Consider the following 14,449-nt stretch of genomic DNA (forward strand, 5'->3'; position numbering starts at 1 on the left):
TCTCAGACAGCAGTGGGGGATGGCCCTGACCAACCGCACACATGCGCTGCGGAGGTGGGACTCAGCGACCCTCTCCCAGGGATCCTTCCTGACATGTCCAGGGAGGCAGAGGGCTAACAGGGTGGGGACACAAAACCAGCCAAGCACGTTGCCTCCCGCTTCCCTCCTGGGGACAGGGCCTGGCCCTGCAGGATCCCAGTGGTGCCAGGCCGGGAAGGGAGGGAGGATCAGGCTGAGCAAGGCTGGGAAGCGCCCACTCTCCTCACCTTGCATTTGGAGAAGGTAGCCAAGGCAGACCCATGCCCTCTGGCGGGACGGGGCCAGGCAGTCGCTGGTCAGAGTCGCCAGCAATCCCACCAGGGAGCCGAACCGCTTGCAAGGACGTCCTCTCTGCAGGGGAGAGTAGCAGGAAAAGGGTTGCAGGCAGCCCCAGCACCCGCTCCCCTCTATCGCCCATCCTGCTCCCTGAGCAGCGACCGGGCAGAGGGGCAGGCAGAAGGGCTGCCCCGTAATCCCTGGAGCCCCAAAACCCAGCACCCAGTTGGGCAGGGCTCCCTTCTGGGGCCATGAATGGTGGGAAAAGGGCGCCAGGGCATGCAGAGGGGCTCTACTCACCATGAGCTTGAATCGCTCCTTGCAAGCTCCCAGCACGTGCGTGCAAACCTGCAGGGCTCTCTCCCGCTCCCATTCTTTGGCTGAGGTGAGCCAGCCCTTCAGGACCTGAGGCAGGGTGCATCTCTCTCACAACAGGCATCTTTCTCTCCCTGAGATCCCTCTCCAACTCCCTCCTTCTCTGGCCCCTTCCCAGTGCCCCACCGAGTACTGGCACTGCTGCCTCCACTGCCTCGCTCCCTCCAGCCGCCTCTGCCCTGAGCTCGCTGTTGCTACCCTGCCAGCGTCTCCCCACTCCAGCCTTCCTCCAGGCTGCTCTCAGCCAGCTCAGGGCTGGCTCTGGGCTTTCCCTCCATCAGGGCCCACTGCTCTGCCTGGCCTGAGGCTGCAGTGGCCGGGCGCTCCCGTCTCCCAGCTCAGCCCCTGGCCCCGGCCAGACGCACAGCCTCAGAGCAAGGAGCCAAAGCCCCACGTTCCCGCAGGAAAGGTATCCACCTCCTAACACCCTCTAAGGCCTCCACTCTCTGCCCCTGCAACACTTTCCCTCTTGCCCCACGGCTACTCACATGGACCACGTCATCAAAGCAGGCAGAGGTCACCTCTGCCTCCAGAAAGGTTTCTAGGAGATGGCCCAGATCTTCCATGCATCTCCTGTGCAGAAGCTGAAAGCAGGAAAGCAGAGCTGAGGTTCTGCATCATGGGGGCTGCCGGGGCGCACTGAGGTGGGATCCTGACCCAGGGGTGGGCAGGCACTGGCCAGCGGGTACCTGCATGTTCACAGCTGCCCTCACTGTCTTCCTGCCCTTTTTCATCCGCTCCTGGGAAGGACAGGACAAGACACTCTGGCAGCACACTGCCAGCAGCTTGCGATTTTCCTTCCGCCTCAGAGGTGGCCTCAGCTTGCTGGCCAGAGGAAAAAGGAAGAGAAAACACAAAGGAGATTTACTGTCTCCAGAGTGGCTCAAACCACACCTGGGTTCCTCCTAATCGAGGGCCCCAAATCCAACACCCCCGCCCATGCCAGCGAGCACTGCCTTCAGCGCCAGCAATTCCTGCCTCCTCCCAGGCAGCAGGCAAACCCCTGCCCCCAGGTTAAGGAACCTCGGGGCTCCCTTCCTGTAGGAGACACCCGACATGGGGGATACCCTCCCACTCCACAGCCCCAGCAGCTCCCGGCCCCATGCTCAAGGCCACTGGGGCTGCCCCAGCCAGCTGGGATGGGGCACACGGTGGAACAGACCTCACCTCAACTCCTCCAGGGCCTGGAACACCCCATACACCAGGGAGTCCCAGGGCTCCCCCTTGATCCAGTCCTGCAAGTCCCAGAGAGAGAAGCACAGAGTTGGCAGGGGCACGGGACGGCCCTCCCGCCTCCCCTGGGGGGACACGTTCTGCTGCCAGGCCTGGGCAGACACTGCCCCGTCACCCCCACGCATCCCCAAAGGCACCGCAGAAGGGCCCCTGCTCCCCAACCACAGCCACCCAGCACCAGCACTCAAGAGCCCCACCAGCTCCGGACACAGCTCCAGGAGCTCACGTGAAGCCCAGAGACCATCGTGCCTCTGGGGTAAGGAGTCCGATGGCACAGCCCTAAACTCCCCCGTGCAACCGCCCCGGCTACAGGCACTCACCAGCAAGGTCCACGTTGCCTCCTGCTTTAAGGACAGCTCAAAGCTGCCACAGTTGCCCACAGCCTGGATTGCACAGCTGACCTCGGTGATGCTCTGCACCAGGGCGAGCTTGAGCTGCAAGTCCTGAGGCCAAAGACAGCAAAGCACCCCTTCAACTCTTTGAAGGGCTGAGAGGTGGAAGAAGAGCATGGGCAGGGGAAACCCATGGGGGGCTGGATCTGGATGTTGAGGACAAACCCTTCCTTGGGAGATCTTTAGAAAGAGACTGACCATCTCGGTACACCCCAGCCCCAAGGGGCTGGAGCTGGGACACCCTGCCCTGGCGCATCCCTGCCCTGCGCGCCCCATGCTCCTACCCTCTGTTTAGCTCTGGAGAGCCGCAGGATGTTGCCCACGATTTCTTTATCCACGCGGGTGAGCAGCTGCTCCTTGGGGGCACGCAGCGCAATGCCGCTGTAGGTGCGCATGAGAGCAGCACGAATGGCCTGGGCGCTCTCCATCTTCTGCCACCGCTGGACCTGTGTCAACAGAGACGCCCCGAGAGGTCAGCCCCGGGACTTTGGCAGGCTCCTGCAGCAGGCCCTGCCCTGCACCCTCACCAGCTCCTTGTTTCCCTGGGCACCTCCCAGCAGCTCCCCAAGCCACTCCTCGAGCTGCGAGCTCCAGGGCCAGAAGTTGTTCCCATCCCACAGCTTGGGATCTCGCATGGGGATGGGGACGAGGGGCATCCAGCATCGCACACACTGCTGGCTCTTTTACCACTGATTTGAGAGGTCGAGGAGCTGCCTGGAACCTTTCTGTGGAAAGGTATCTGACATAGCCTGCCACGGTCCTGCTCAGACACGCAGCCCGTGCGCGTCAGGGGTGCAGATGAGCCCACTCTGCTCACCTCCCCAGGCCAGGCTGCACCGCTCTCTCTGTAGGGCCCTGCCCTGCCCTGAAAGGCTTCCCCACAGCCCCCAGGTGGGGAGCAGAGCCAGCGAGACTTCACCAGGCTCCTGCTCTTGGCCCTCAGCTTTGGGGAAGGGTCAGAGTGTCGCACCGTGCCCACCCCCTTGTCGCCAGCTCCTGCTGAAGTTAAGTCAGGGGCAAGGTGGCTGCAAGCAAGCAACCGCTGCAGCTGCCCCAGGTGGCTCTGATCCACCCGGTGTCAAACCCCCTCCTCTCCAAAGACACCTCAGGGGCCCCAATGCCAGGACGTTCCCTCTGAAACACAGGTCTCGGCTAGCTCTTACACGAATGCTTATCTAAAGGCAGCTGCCACAATTTGGCTGCTGCAGGTGTAGAAGTGAAAGGCGGCCAAAAAAGGAAAGCCAAACAGGGAAACCCTGCCTCCTTTACCTTCCAGCCCATGGAAGTCCGATAAAACCAGCTTCTGGTGAAAGCAGCGGAGAACATGGTCACCGTGTCCAAGACCAGATGGAAGTGGCTCTCAGCCGTGTGGGACACAACAGAAATCATTCCCTGCAACCACAGAGAAACAGGGAGTTGGCTCCAGCCCAGGCACTCGGCCATGGCCAGCAACAATGGCCAGGCAGGACATTGCGGCAAGGGGGAAATGGCAGCAAGGGGGAAATCGAGGTCTGGAGCAGCCCTGCCTCTCCCCCAGGAACAGGCAGGGGATGCGCAGGACATGAACATCACCTCACCTGGGCTTCAGACAGCTGCACAAAGCTTGTCTCCTGCAGGAACCTCAGCACCTGCCCTTGGACGTGTCTGAGATCCTGACAAGCTGCCAGCACTGTCCCAAGGGCCTTGTACAGGAAAAGCTGCAAGAGAAGAGGCCACGTCCGAGATGTGCTCATGGCCCGACCTATCAGGAAAGGTCTGGCCCCAGACAGACCCGACCACCCCTGGTGGTAGCCAGCCACTGGAGTAGCCCAGGGAGGCGCATTTTGGGGGCAAGAGAAGGGGAAGCAATGAAAACCGCCTGCGTGGGCAGAGCCCCAGCCCTGGCGCGGGGCAGGAGACACACCTTCTCCCAGGAGCCGGGGGCAGAGCTGCCCAGCTGCTGGCTCAGCTCCTGGCTCAGGCCCATGGTCCAGGCCCTGTCCTCGATGGGCTCCAGTGACGCTCGCAGGAACTGTGGGGAACAGAGAGGAAGCGAGTGTTCCCCTGCCCTTGGCCAGGATGCTTTCTACGCTCGCATGTCCCGGGACACTGCTGAGGGGAGCTACTGGGAACGGCAGACTCTTCCCCTGCCCCACCCAGCCCTCTTTTCACCAGCCTCCCTCTTCTCCTAACACCTCAGGCGAGAGCCCCCCGGCATGCCAGACATAGAGGAGGAGGCAGTGCTAAGGCGTGTGCCACAGCGATAGAGGGCATTAGCCATCAGCCGTGGCACGTGCGCAGACAGCAGCTCCTCTGAGCGGGCAGGCACCTACTGCGGGGGGAGGCACAGGGCACTCAGGAGGTGCCCCCACCTCCTGCTGCCTACACAGGCAGCCCCGAGCTTCCTCCCACAACTTTGTCTGTTCCCTCTTCTCCCCCTCTATTTGTGACACCCCCCAAGGATGCTGTACCTTGAGCACACAATGCTCCCACTCTGCAGAGTCCAGGGACCTCTTGGTTTTCCCTAGAAAGCAAGAGGAAGCAAAAGCCCTCGCTGCTATTTAAGCTCACACCAAAGACGAGCCCTGTGGTCTCCTCTGCGGTCAGACCTCCCAACATTCCCAGGCCATCAGGCTAGAAAGGGCCTACAAGCACCTACACCAAAGCCCTTGTGAGGCCAAAGACACAGGAGGGATCCCAGGAACATTTGTCAGGGTCACTGATTCAAGCTGGGCAACGACGTGCTGTCCACAACAGATCCCCACTGCTTGACTGCAGCTCCCAGAACGACTCCGACCACTGCGTGCCAGCGTGCATTGGCAACACACATTTTCTCCTTAATGACCCACCACTTTCTGCCCATTTGCAGCTTTTCTCCCAGGCTATTGCCAAGGACAGCTGCTGCAAACCTGGTCTGGCCTGGCAACTTGGTTCTCCAAAACCAGGGGCAGCACCCCCTCCAGGAGCACCAGTCCTGTCCCTCCCCCAAACACCGTCCCGGCCAGGACATGGGGGTGCCGCCAAGACCTGCCCTCCAAAAGGACATCAACAGCCCCATCCATCCCCTGGGCCAAATCGACACTGGGGGACAGCTGCCCCCAGCCTCAGCTTTGGCTCCCTGGAAGGGGAAAGGCTGCAGAGCAAATGCTGGGGAACTGGGGACAATTCTCCTCCGTCACGCTGGGAAGCTGCATTTTCCTGCTCCCCTTCCCTCCCCCCAGCCTCTCCCTCCCCACCCGCACTTTACCTTCCAAGTACTGCAGCAGGAGGGGGATCTCGGTCGCCCACACCACCCCCAAGGCTCGGTGTATCCTGCCATGCAGGGCCTGCAGCAGCTGCAAGGCAGCGACGGCATGTTCACCGCTCTTGTGAGGAGCTGCTGCCACCACCTAGGCGAGGGCAGGAGAGAAGGGTCACTCCTGCCACCAGAGCTGCAGTTTTTCCCGGGAGGGAGGGAGGGAGGGAGGGATGGAGGGAGCTCGATGCCGCTCCTGCACCCGGGGTGCTGCTAGCCCCAAGAAAGGAGTGGGATACCGGACAGGCCCAGGCAGTCTCAGGCACACTGCCTCCTCCTTGGGGGATCCCGGCACGGGCCTCAACAGCATCTCTGCCCTGGGCTCCCCCACCACCCCTGGCCAGAAAAGCTCTTTCCCCCGGGCCCCACTACTCACCAGCAGTCGAGCCAGCAGGGCCTGGGGAGCCGGCAGCCGGGCTGTGGGGAGGAAGAAAGGCTGGGTGAGCCAACGAGCCCCTGCCATGCCCTGCCCATCGCGCCTCCAATGCTCCGCACAGGGCTGAGGGCTGAGAGCAGCTGTGCTGCCACGGCGCTGACCCGGGAGAAATCCCCAGGGCTGCCCAGCACGGGACGAAGGCAGCTCCAGCATGGCCAGGAACAAGCCCCGGCTCGCCAGGAGAGTGCTGCGAGCAGGAGAAGCAGGCCTCTGCGCTGGGCAAGGGGCAATGCAGGGCAGAGCCCCTCGTGCCCAGCAGCAGAGCCTGGCTCCGCTCTTTGGTTCTCCCAGGCTTCTGCTGAGGGCTGGCAGGGTGCATGTAGACACAGACTGGCCAAGCCCCTGGATGAACCCATTAGCTTCTACCTCGCTCCTGGGAGTCCACGGCGTCAGGCTCCTCCTCGTCTTCTTCACACCCTGCACTCTCCCGTCTCTCAACTAGGGCTCGGAGACAGCGGGAGAGCGGGATCAGCATGCCGCTGTACTGGGCTGGCACCACATACTGCAGCAGCCTCGGCCACAGGAGCTGCAGAGAAGAACCAGACAATTCACCACATCAGCATTTCTATTCAGCTCAAAGACAAAAATGACAGTCTGCTTTTCCCTGAGCCTTGTGTGCTTCAGCACATGTGAGGGGAGAGGTTCACAGCATGGGGAAGCACGAGGAAAAATGCCCTGAAGGCAAGAAGTGGCCACAGCAGCAGGGCACAGGGCGACTTACTTTGGTCATCCCTCTCAGAGAGACGTCCAGCGAGCCCAGGATGTCCACACACAGGGCTCGAAGAGCTCCTTCCTCCGGTGTTACCCAGGCAAAAAGGCCTCCTGCCACCTGTAAGACAGAGTTGGCAAAACCCATGTTACTCTCAGCTCCCGACCGACAAGGCTCAGGCATGGCCCCACCAGTGCTCCTGCGCCAACCTCCCAGGAGCACTGACCTCCAGAAGGAGGACAAGGACGGCCAGACCCAGCTCGGGAACCACTTCCCAGACCCTGGGAAGGACTAGGAAGCCTGAGAGCAGAAAGAGACACCGCTTGTCTGCACGGTCCCCCAGGACCCAAATGCTGCTGTCGTGCCATGGTGAGGAACGTGCCCTTCAGCAGGGCTGTGTTTGATGCCAGCCCTGGCAGCAGCACGCCCAGCCCGACAGATGTGGAGGAGAACCTGGCTCTTTCCTTTGTCCTGCTCCCAAAGCAGAGCCTCCCCAAGCCCTGGAGCAAAGCAACACCCACAGATCCCCTGGTTGGAGGGAGGCTCTAGCCAGAGGGAAGATCCTCAGCAAGTCAGCAAAAGGCTCAGCCATGCCCATCCTTCATCTCCTGAGCACCCAGCTGGAAACACTCACCAAAGGGACTGCCAGACGGCCTGTCCCCTTGGCAGAAGGGATGTGCGTCCCCAGACTGCTATTGGATGGGCAGGGCATGCTTTTGAGGGCCAGAGTATGAGAACACCACAGAAAGATCCTCTAGCCAGGCCCATCTGGCTGCAGTGGCTGTGTTTTGCTGATTGTCTGTGAGCACTTAAGGATGGAGGATGTCCTGTCCCTAGAAGACCCCTCCCTTTGCAAGGCAGCTTTGCTGAAGGTGTCTGTGGGCACAGCTCAGCCTGTGGGGTGCACAGGCAGCCCCACAGTCCCAGGTGGCACGACCGGGTGCAAACCCTCATCATTCACTGACGTCTCCACCAACATCAGCACACACACACATGAGGAACAGCCATTTGCAGGTCATTCCAATGGCAGCGCCGGCGCTGATGGCCCTGCAGCGTGGAGCTCTCCATGCTCAAGGATGCCTGCAGGAGCTCTCAGCACAGGCCAGGCACTGCTGGAAGCCCCAGGTGTCTCGCTCTGCCCTTACCAGTCTGCCTGAGGTCCGGCTGAACTCGTTGAAGACGTGCCCCACCACATCCCATGCCCAGCAGCTCTGGGAGCCGGAGCTGAGCAGCTCCCGGATGAACTCCAGAACTGCCCTCCGCACCTGCCAGGGGAGAGCGTGGTTACGGTCCTCCTGTTCAAAACCCAAAGGGAAGCCGCCTTTGCTTGGGGGCAGCCTTTGTGGCTCGCGGAGAGATGACAAGCGCACGGCAGAAGCTTTCACTACTGCCATCAGGGCTGGGCTTTAGCACCAGGCTGGATGGGCATTTGCCCCAGCGAGCACAGCGACCTCCCCGCTCCACTCTGCCAGCTCTCCCCGGGGAAGAGCCATCACCCACTGCCTGGGCAATGCGCTGGCACTTCCCCAGGCACCCCAGCTCTGCCCTGAGGAAAAGGCTTCCTCTGCCTCCCCTGGTGGCACTGTCCCTTCCCAAACCAGCTCACCTGGGCACTGGGGTCGTTGCACACTGACCCCATGGCCTCCACCACCTGGGGCAGCTTCTCTCTCACTGCAGGTGCTGGAAGAGATATGGAGAGGTGTGCATTGAGGCAGAGCCCCAATGGCAGAAGCTTCCAAGTTTTTCGCACACCAAGGGGACAGAAAAGCGGGGCCTGACTCTGACTTCACAGGAGGCAGCGGCATAGCCAGAGCGACTCCATTTCTAGAGGCACAGCTGTTTTATAGGGACTGAAAGCTATGGTAATATGGTAACACAGAGCACGTGAGAAATGACTTGGGTACAAGCAGCTCCTGTGCACCAGCCCACCCGCCCACCCACGAGCCTGCCCGTGTTACTGAGCTTGGAGCATCATCCCTGGTGTGCCACCATTTCTAACTGCCGGAGGAGAGCTCGAGCCCTGTCGCAGGGTGTCAGCTCGGCTGGGGGACCCGCTCTTTGCAGCTCCTTTTGGGTGCAGGTGCACCGCTTCCAGCTCGTTCCTGCTCTCAGCCCAGCAGCCCCAACCCCTGCCTTCTGTCCCTGCCCATGGCACTGACCGTCAGAGTGGGCCAGCGCTCCCAGCAGGCCCAGGGCTGCCACGCGACCGGCCTTGCTCCCACCGCTCTCCGGGGAGTGCAGAAACATGCCCGTCTCCTCAGGGCATATTCGTGCTGCAGGGAAGAAATCGCATTCTGCACTAGCAGGCAGCTGCCTCTGACTGCCGAGGACAGGGAGAGAGCCGCCACAGCACGACGGGGGATCGCCCAGTCTCCTCTCCTTACCCTGCAGCGCGATGCAGTGGGGAAGTTCTGCCTTAGGGGCCAGGCCAGGCTCTTTGGTCACGTCAGGGAGCTGTGGGAACAAGGTCTGTTTTAAAGAAATCTGCATCAGCATTGAGGGGGACTGAAAAGAAAGGGTGCTCTCTGCCCTCCTCTCCCAGAGTCCTCCTGCGACTTGGCTGAGAGGGAAATCACTGTGGGAACAGGGCTGCCCCTCAGGCCCATTCCGAACAGCCAGGATCAGGCCTCCTGCAGCCTTAAGGAACCTACGTGGCACCTGTCTCACAAATCCTGGCGTGTTCCTGGCCTGCAGGAAGGTCTGTGAGACAACAGGGGAGGAAGAGGAGGCTAAAGCTACCTAAAGGCACATCTGGGAGAAGGGGAGTCCCTAACACCAGCTCCCAGGGAAAACCACAAACCCTCCTGGATGGGGCTTCTTGTTTGCCCTCCCCTCAGAGCAGCATCGGCAGGGTCTCTTTCCTCTGAACAGAGCCCGCTGTTGACAACTCCGTTTCCTGGCACTTCCCACTCATCAGACCTCAGCCCTCACTGGACGGGACTGGACACAGCCCTGGGCATTAGGGCAAAGCTCTTCCCACACACAGAGCCCTAGGGAGATGGCAATGCCTCCCTTCCTGAGAAGACGAGCCCCGGGGACTCTTGCCTCCCTTCTGGCCCCTCCCCGCATTTCTCTTTTCTTGCCCAAAGAGTGTGGGGAAGTCTCAGGCCTCCTCTGCTCTCCCCCTCCCTGTTCCTTCTCTAAGGCCTTCCCAGCTCCTCCTGGCACCCCACAGCTCCCCAGTGCCTCGTGGCACTCGCGCAGACCCACCCCAGCAGCCACGCCGGGCCCTGCGCAACACCTCACCTTGTTGACCCGGGAGGTGTCTCGGACCTCCTCAGATTGGTGCAGCAGCCAGAGGAGCTGCTCCCAGGCATGCTCGCGGTGCTGCTCCTCACGCAGCAGGACCTCCATCATGGCAGCCACCGCCCTGAGCACAGCCTGCTTGTCCTGAAGAGGGAAGGGAGAGGCTCTGCTTGGAGGGCTGAAGGTCTGCCTAGCACTCAGCATCGCCTGCACACCAGTCTGCCCTTCCCACTGGGAGGGGTTTCCCTTCCCCTTCTGCCCTGCAGCAGAAGGGCTCACTCCAGAGGAGAGAGAGCATTTCCCCACGCTCGCACCCCAGCCCTCCCTGCAGAAAGGCCCCAGGACTCGGCTGCTTCCTGCCAGAGAGCCTCCAGCCCCAGGCACAGTGACAGCAGGCTCCCGGCCTGGGATGCTTTCTCATTCAGACCGCTCCCTCCCCTCACCCCTCTGCTCGCACCCCACCAGCCACAGACAGACCCACCAACGTGGACATCCCCGCTGTGGCCCCAGGCGTGGAAAGCAGCACTTCTTACCTCTTCTTCCTCGCAGCCCAGCCAATTTACCAGCGCGTAACGGAAGACTGGGTAAATGTCTTCACAGAGCTGCGCTTCCCCGTTGCGAGGGAAGGGGCATTGCTCCCGGCTGCCGAAGTACGTATTGACCCCTTTTGACCATTGCTCCAGAACTGCACCAGGAGAAAGGGAAGGGCAGCACGTGAGAGTCTGCAGCAGTGACGGTACCTTGCACCCTCACCCAAGCCTGCTCTAAGGACGGTCCCAGGCTCGGCAGGGCTCAGCCCAGGACCAGATCTGCATCTGAGGCCAAGCTCTGCCCTTGAGGTGTCTGGTTTCAAACACCCCACCGTTTCTCTCCTCCTCCCCATCCTTTTCCTCCTCAATGGCCTGTTCCCCTCCAGTATTTCCCAGGGTAAACAGGGGAACAGAAGCCATGGGAAGAGACCCAGGAGTTCCCCTGTGCAGCACCGTCACGTCCTACCCACAGAAACCTCCGGGGCTTCTCCCGCTCCTTCTGCACACTCACAGCGGTTTGGGATCGCCAAGGCCTGACCTCACTGTGGGCTGACACCTGCCATGTTCCCTCTGAGATCACATGGAGGCATCAAAGGCCACCCCAGCCCCTGACCCTGGGACCCCAGCTAAGGAGCCGACACTCACCACTGCAGACGGCGCGCAGGATCCGGCCACTCCCCACCTGGCTCAGCATGGCACGCAGGGCAAGCAGCGTCATTCCCACGAAGGGGATGCACCGCAGGGCTGCAGAGAAGGCAGGGACAGAGGGACCGAGAGGGTCAGTGAGAGACACGGGAGACCGGGGTCGATCCCTGGCAAGGCTGGGGCTGCTGGGCCATGTGGGACATGCCAGAGGGTGTGGGGAGGGCTGCCTTCCCCAAGGGGGACACAGGAAAGCCCTTTAGGGAAATGGGGAGGAGGGTGCGGGGCAGAGACCCTGCGGGTTTGTATCCAGTGGGTTCCCACCCTCCAGGAACCAGGACTGGGCTAGTAAGGCAGAGCTGCCGGCCAGCCCTGGCACAGAGCAAGGAGGCATGGCGACTTCATAGCCCCCCAGTTCAACACAGAGCCTTCAGGAAGGGGGAGGGTGCTTTCTCCCCGTTATCTCAGACCCCTACCCAAACCAAGAGGCCCAGGGTGCCGTACCGTAGCTGCGGGCCATTTTGCCCAAGGTGAGGAGCACAATCTCATCAGGGACCTTCCCCATGGCCTTCAGGTGGCTCTGGAGCTCAGACATGACAAAGTGGAAGTGGGAGCGGGCCAGAGCCACCAGGACGTCGCTAGCAGCCATCTTCACATCATCTGTCACACCCTGAAAAAGTGCCACAAGTTAAACACTCCCGAGAAAAAGGCTGAGGCACTCGGACAGGCTGAACGCCCCTGTCTCCCCTGCAAGACCCCACGGGGCAGTTCGCTCAGACCGGGCGCCTGCTGCCTCTTGTACCCTGGGGTAGGCGAGCAGCTCCCCGGTGAGACCAGGGAGGCTTTTCCCTAGCACAGCCCTGTGCTGCTGCCTTCTCTCCCTCTCTGCAGAGATGCCAGGAACAAACTGTCACAGACTCAAGGACCCCCTGGGGCCTCTCCACGGGGCTGCTGGGTTCCCAGGGCTGTTCCTCAAGTGAGCTTGAACCCAGCTCTCGCTCAGTTAGAAACAGCCCCGCGTCCACCTCTCTGCACTACTCTCTGCATCTCCTCTTCAAATGCCCTATAAGGAGGAGTCCCCTTCGGACCTCCACTGGGTCTGAATAGTTGAGGAACATCTCTGTGCTGCTCTGGATTTCCCCAAAAACCAGGGCCAGAGGCAGGCTGCTTTGGCGGCCTTGAAAGAGAACAAGCTCACCTGGGCTGCTCGCATGTCACTGGACACCTCTGCTATCAGGCGGTTCACGACACCGCTCTGCAAACTGCCATCGTCTCCTTGCAAGAAGCTCTCCAGCTCCCGGTATGTCTCCACTCGGTCACCCTGGGGACAGACCACACATGGGAGTGATGGGACTTGCTTTGCCCTCGTTGCCAGGGACCCATGAGAGAGACCTACTGCCCCCCAAATCATCTCTCTGCCATGGGCACGAGGTACGAACTGCAGGCATCGGTCAGGACAGCCATGGGGAACGGCAAGATCTTCCACGGCACCTCTGACACTACCAGAGAGCCAGACAGGGAGGTTGATTCCACCAGGGTAAAGGGCCATGCGGGAGCCTAGGAAGTCGTTCCTGAGGATGGGGGATGGTGGAGGTCAGACAGACAGTGCCAGGCGAGGAAGGGGAAGATGTGGGAATGAGACCAGTCCCTGAGGAGGGGGAGCCATGAACTCCCTGCACCTTGGGGCACAGTGTCGCTCCCCTCCCACAGGCAGGAGCCCAGGCACTGGGACAGTTCTGGAACCAAAGCTAAGGTGGGGCCTTGAGCACTTGGGCAAAGGTGCTGGAAAGATGCTGGGATTTATGCCAGAGGCTTTGCCTTGTCCAGGAGAGCACTGCAAGCTCCCAGGGAAAGGAGGGAGGGAGCAGTGGCATTAGTCCAGCTGGAGCGGCAGGATCGGCGCTTGGGGACGAAGCGCCTGCAGGAGGGCAGAGGTGCCATCAGGCGAGATCCCCCTCTGCCACGGCACCTGGGGAAGTCAAGGGCTCGGAGGGGAGCCCTCGAGCCCCCTTGTCTCACCTCATGGTCTTGCAGCCGCTTTAGCAGAGAAGCCCCACTAGCCACAAAGGTAGTGACGGCTTTAGGGACAGCCTTCTTTGCCCTGCCTCCATTCTCAGGATGTGCAGGTCTGGACTGAGAACCAAAGCACGGGCAGAGAGCTGGAAGAAAAGAAAGAAATCATTTTGCTGGCTGCAGGGCTTTTACACCAGGGAGGGGAGAGGATCTTCCCAGCCTCTCCCAGCACTAACAGCCTGTGCTGGGCTGTACTGGCAAGAGGGCAGTCACTGGGACGAGGGAAGGGAGTCTTCCCCTCACTGCAGCACTGGGAAGACCGCACTGGGAATACCACACTGGGGGACTGGATCCATTCTGGGCTCCCCAGTGACAGAATGGCAGCAATGTGCTAGAGCGAGTCCAGCACGGGGGCCCCGAGCTGGGCGGGACATGGACATGGGGCCCTGCAAGGAGGTGCTGGGAGGGCTGGGGCTGGGCAGTCCCGACAAGAGTCGGCCGGGACAGGTCGTCTTTGAGCAGTCCCCAGCTGCCCCACGGAGGGCAGGGAGAGGATGGAGCCAGAGCCCTCTCGGAGGTGCCTGGCAGCAGGATGAGAGGTGATGGGGACGCAGCCCCCAGCAGGCAGCAGCCCCCAGCCCCCCACCACCCCCTCACCTCTGAGTGCTCTCATCCTCCTCAGGGCAGCAGGATCCCCCAGATGGACGCACTGCTCTCTCTGGGTCCTCCTCCTGCAAACGCCATGAGAAACTGGGGCAGCACCAGCCCCTTGGGAAGATATAGAGAGCCTGGCCATTGTGACACCCGTGCGGGGCGCAGCGCCTCACAGAGGGCTGCTGTGACACAGGGACACGTGCTGGGGACACGCCGCGGGGCGGGGACCAGACACGCAGCACCCTGTGGATCCCCACAGGCCCCGAAATGCAGGATTTCCCCATTCTCCATCACTTGAACTCACTCATGGTCCTCGAACAGTTCTAGCAAGGACTTTCTCCCGAGAGCCCTTCCCAGCCCCGTCCCCGATCCACGTCCCCCTCCAGGGACCCGAGGCCACCGGAGCAGTTTGTGCCACCGCTCACAGCCGCACAGCGTTACTCAGCCATCTGGAAAGCCTCGCTGGCACCCAGGGCCTGAGAGCATCAGGCCACAAGCCTCCAGTAAACATGCACAGCAAAGTTTTTCCCCATTTTCCCATTTTCAGCCCAGAACATCAGCGCTGATGGGGGGCCCCAGCCCAGCCTGTCTGGGCCCTCGGGGCACAGCTGCTCCTGGCCCATCCCGCCC

At 61.5% G+C, this 14,449-nt stretch overlaps 1 protein-coding gene and 1 long non-coding RNA gene across 2 annotated transcripts; both read right to left on the reverse strand.

The window, feature by feature from the left end:
• Positions 1–1,490: 1,490 nt before the first annotated feature.
• LOC132321611 (uncharacterized) lies at positions 1,491–2,280 on the reverse strand. The gene is made up of 3 exons (XR_009484810.1): positions 2,244–2,280; positions 1,858–1,925; positions 1,491–1,515 (listed from the first exon to the last, which is right to left on the reverse strand). It is a non-coding gene; the product is annotated as an uncharacterized LOC132321611 (long non-coding RNA).
• Positions 2,281–2,998: 718 nt separating this feature from the next.
• Positions 2,999–14,127, reverse strand: LOC132321609 (maestro heat-like repeat-containing protein family member 2B). Its single transcript, XM_059835082.1, has 20 exons — positions 14,124–14,127; positions 13,172–13,311; positions 12,351–12,473; positions 11,657–11,822; positions 11,156–11,254; positions 10,514–10,665; positions 9,981–10,124; positions 9,119–9,203; positions 8,894–9,007; positions 8,341–8,414; positions 7,880–7,999; positions 6,747–6,854; positions 6,392–6,551; positions 5,966–6,006; positions 5,542–5,683; positions 4,766–4,818; positions 4,219–4,326; positions 3,893–4,012; positions 3,585–3,707; positions 2,999–3,040 (listed from the first exon to the last, which is right to left on the reverse strand). Exons 1-20 carry the CDS (start codon positions 14,125–14,127, stop codon positions 2,999–3,001), a joined length of 2,118 nt encoding a protein of 705 aa, XP_059691065.1.
• Positions 14,128–14,449: the final 322 nt, after the last annotated feature.

Source organism: Gavia stellata, unplaced genomic scaffold (assembly GCF_030936135.1).
Source record: "Gavia stellata isolate bGavSte3 unplaced genomic scaffold, bGavSte3.hap2 HAP2_SCAFFOLD_154, whole genome shotgun sequence".
Lineage (NCBI taxonomy): Eukaryota > Metazoa > Chordata > Aves > Gaviiformes > Gaviidae > Gavia > Gavia stellata.

Bases quoted from the DNA above. Each gene is read 5' to 3' on its own strand.
- LOC132321609 (XM_059835082.1), bottom strand. The intron at 11,823-12,350 runs GTGAGCTTGTTC...GCACTTTTTCAG, and splicing joins GTGACATGCGAGCAGCCCAG to GGTGTGACAGATGATGTGAA. The intron at 9,204-9,980 runs GTGAGGTGTTGC...TCTTTAAAACAG, and splicing joins ACACCTCCCGGGTCAACAAG to ACCTTGTTCCCACAGCTCCC.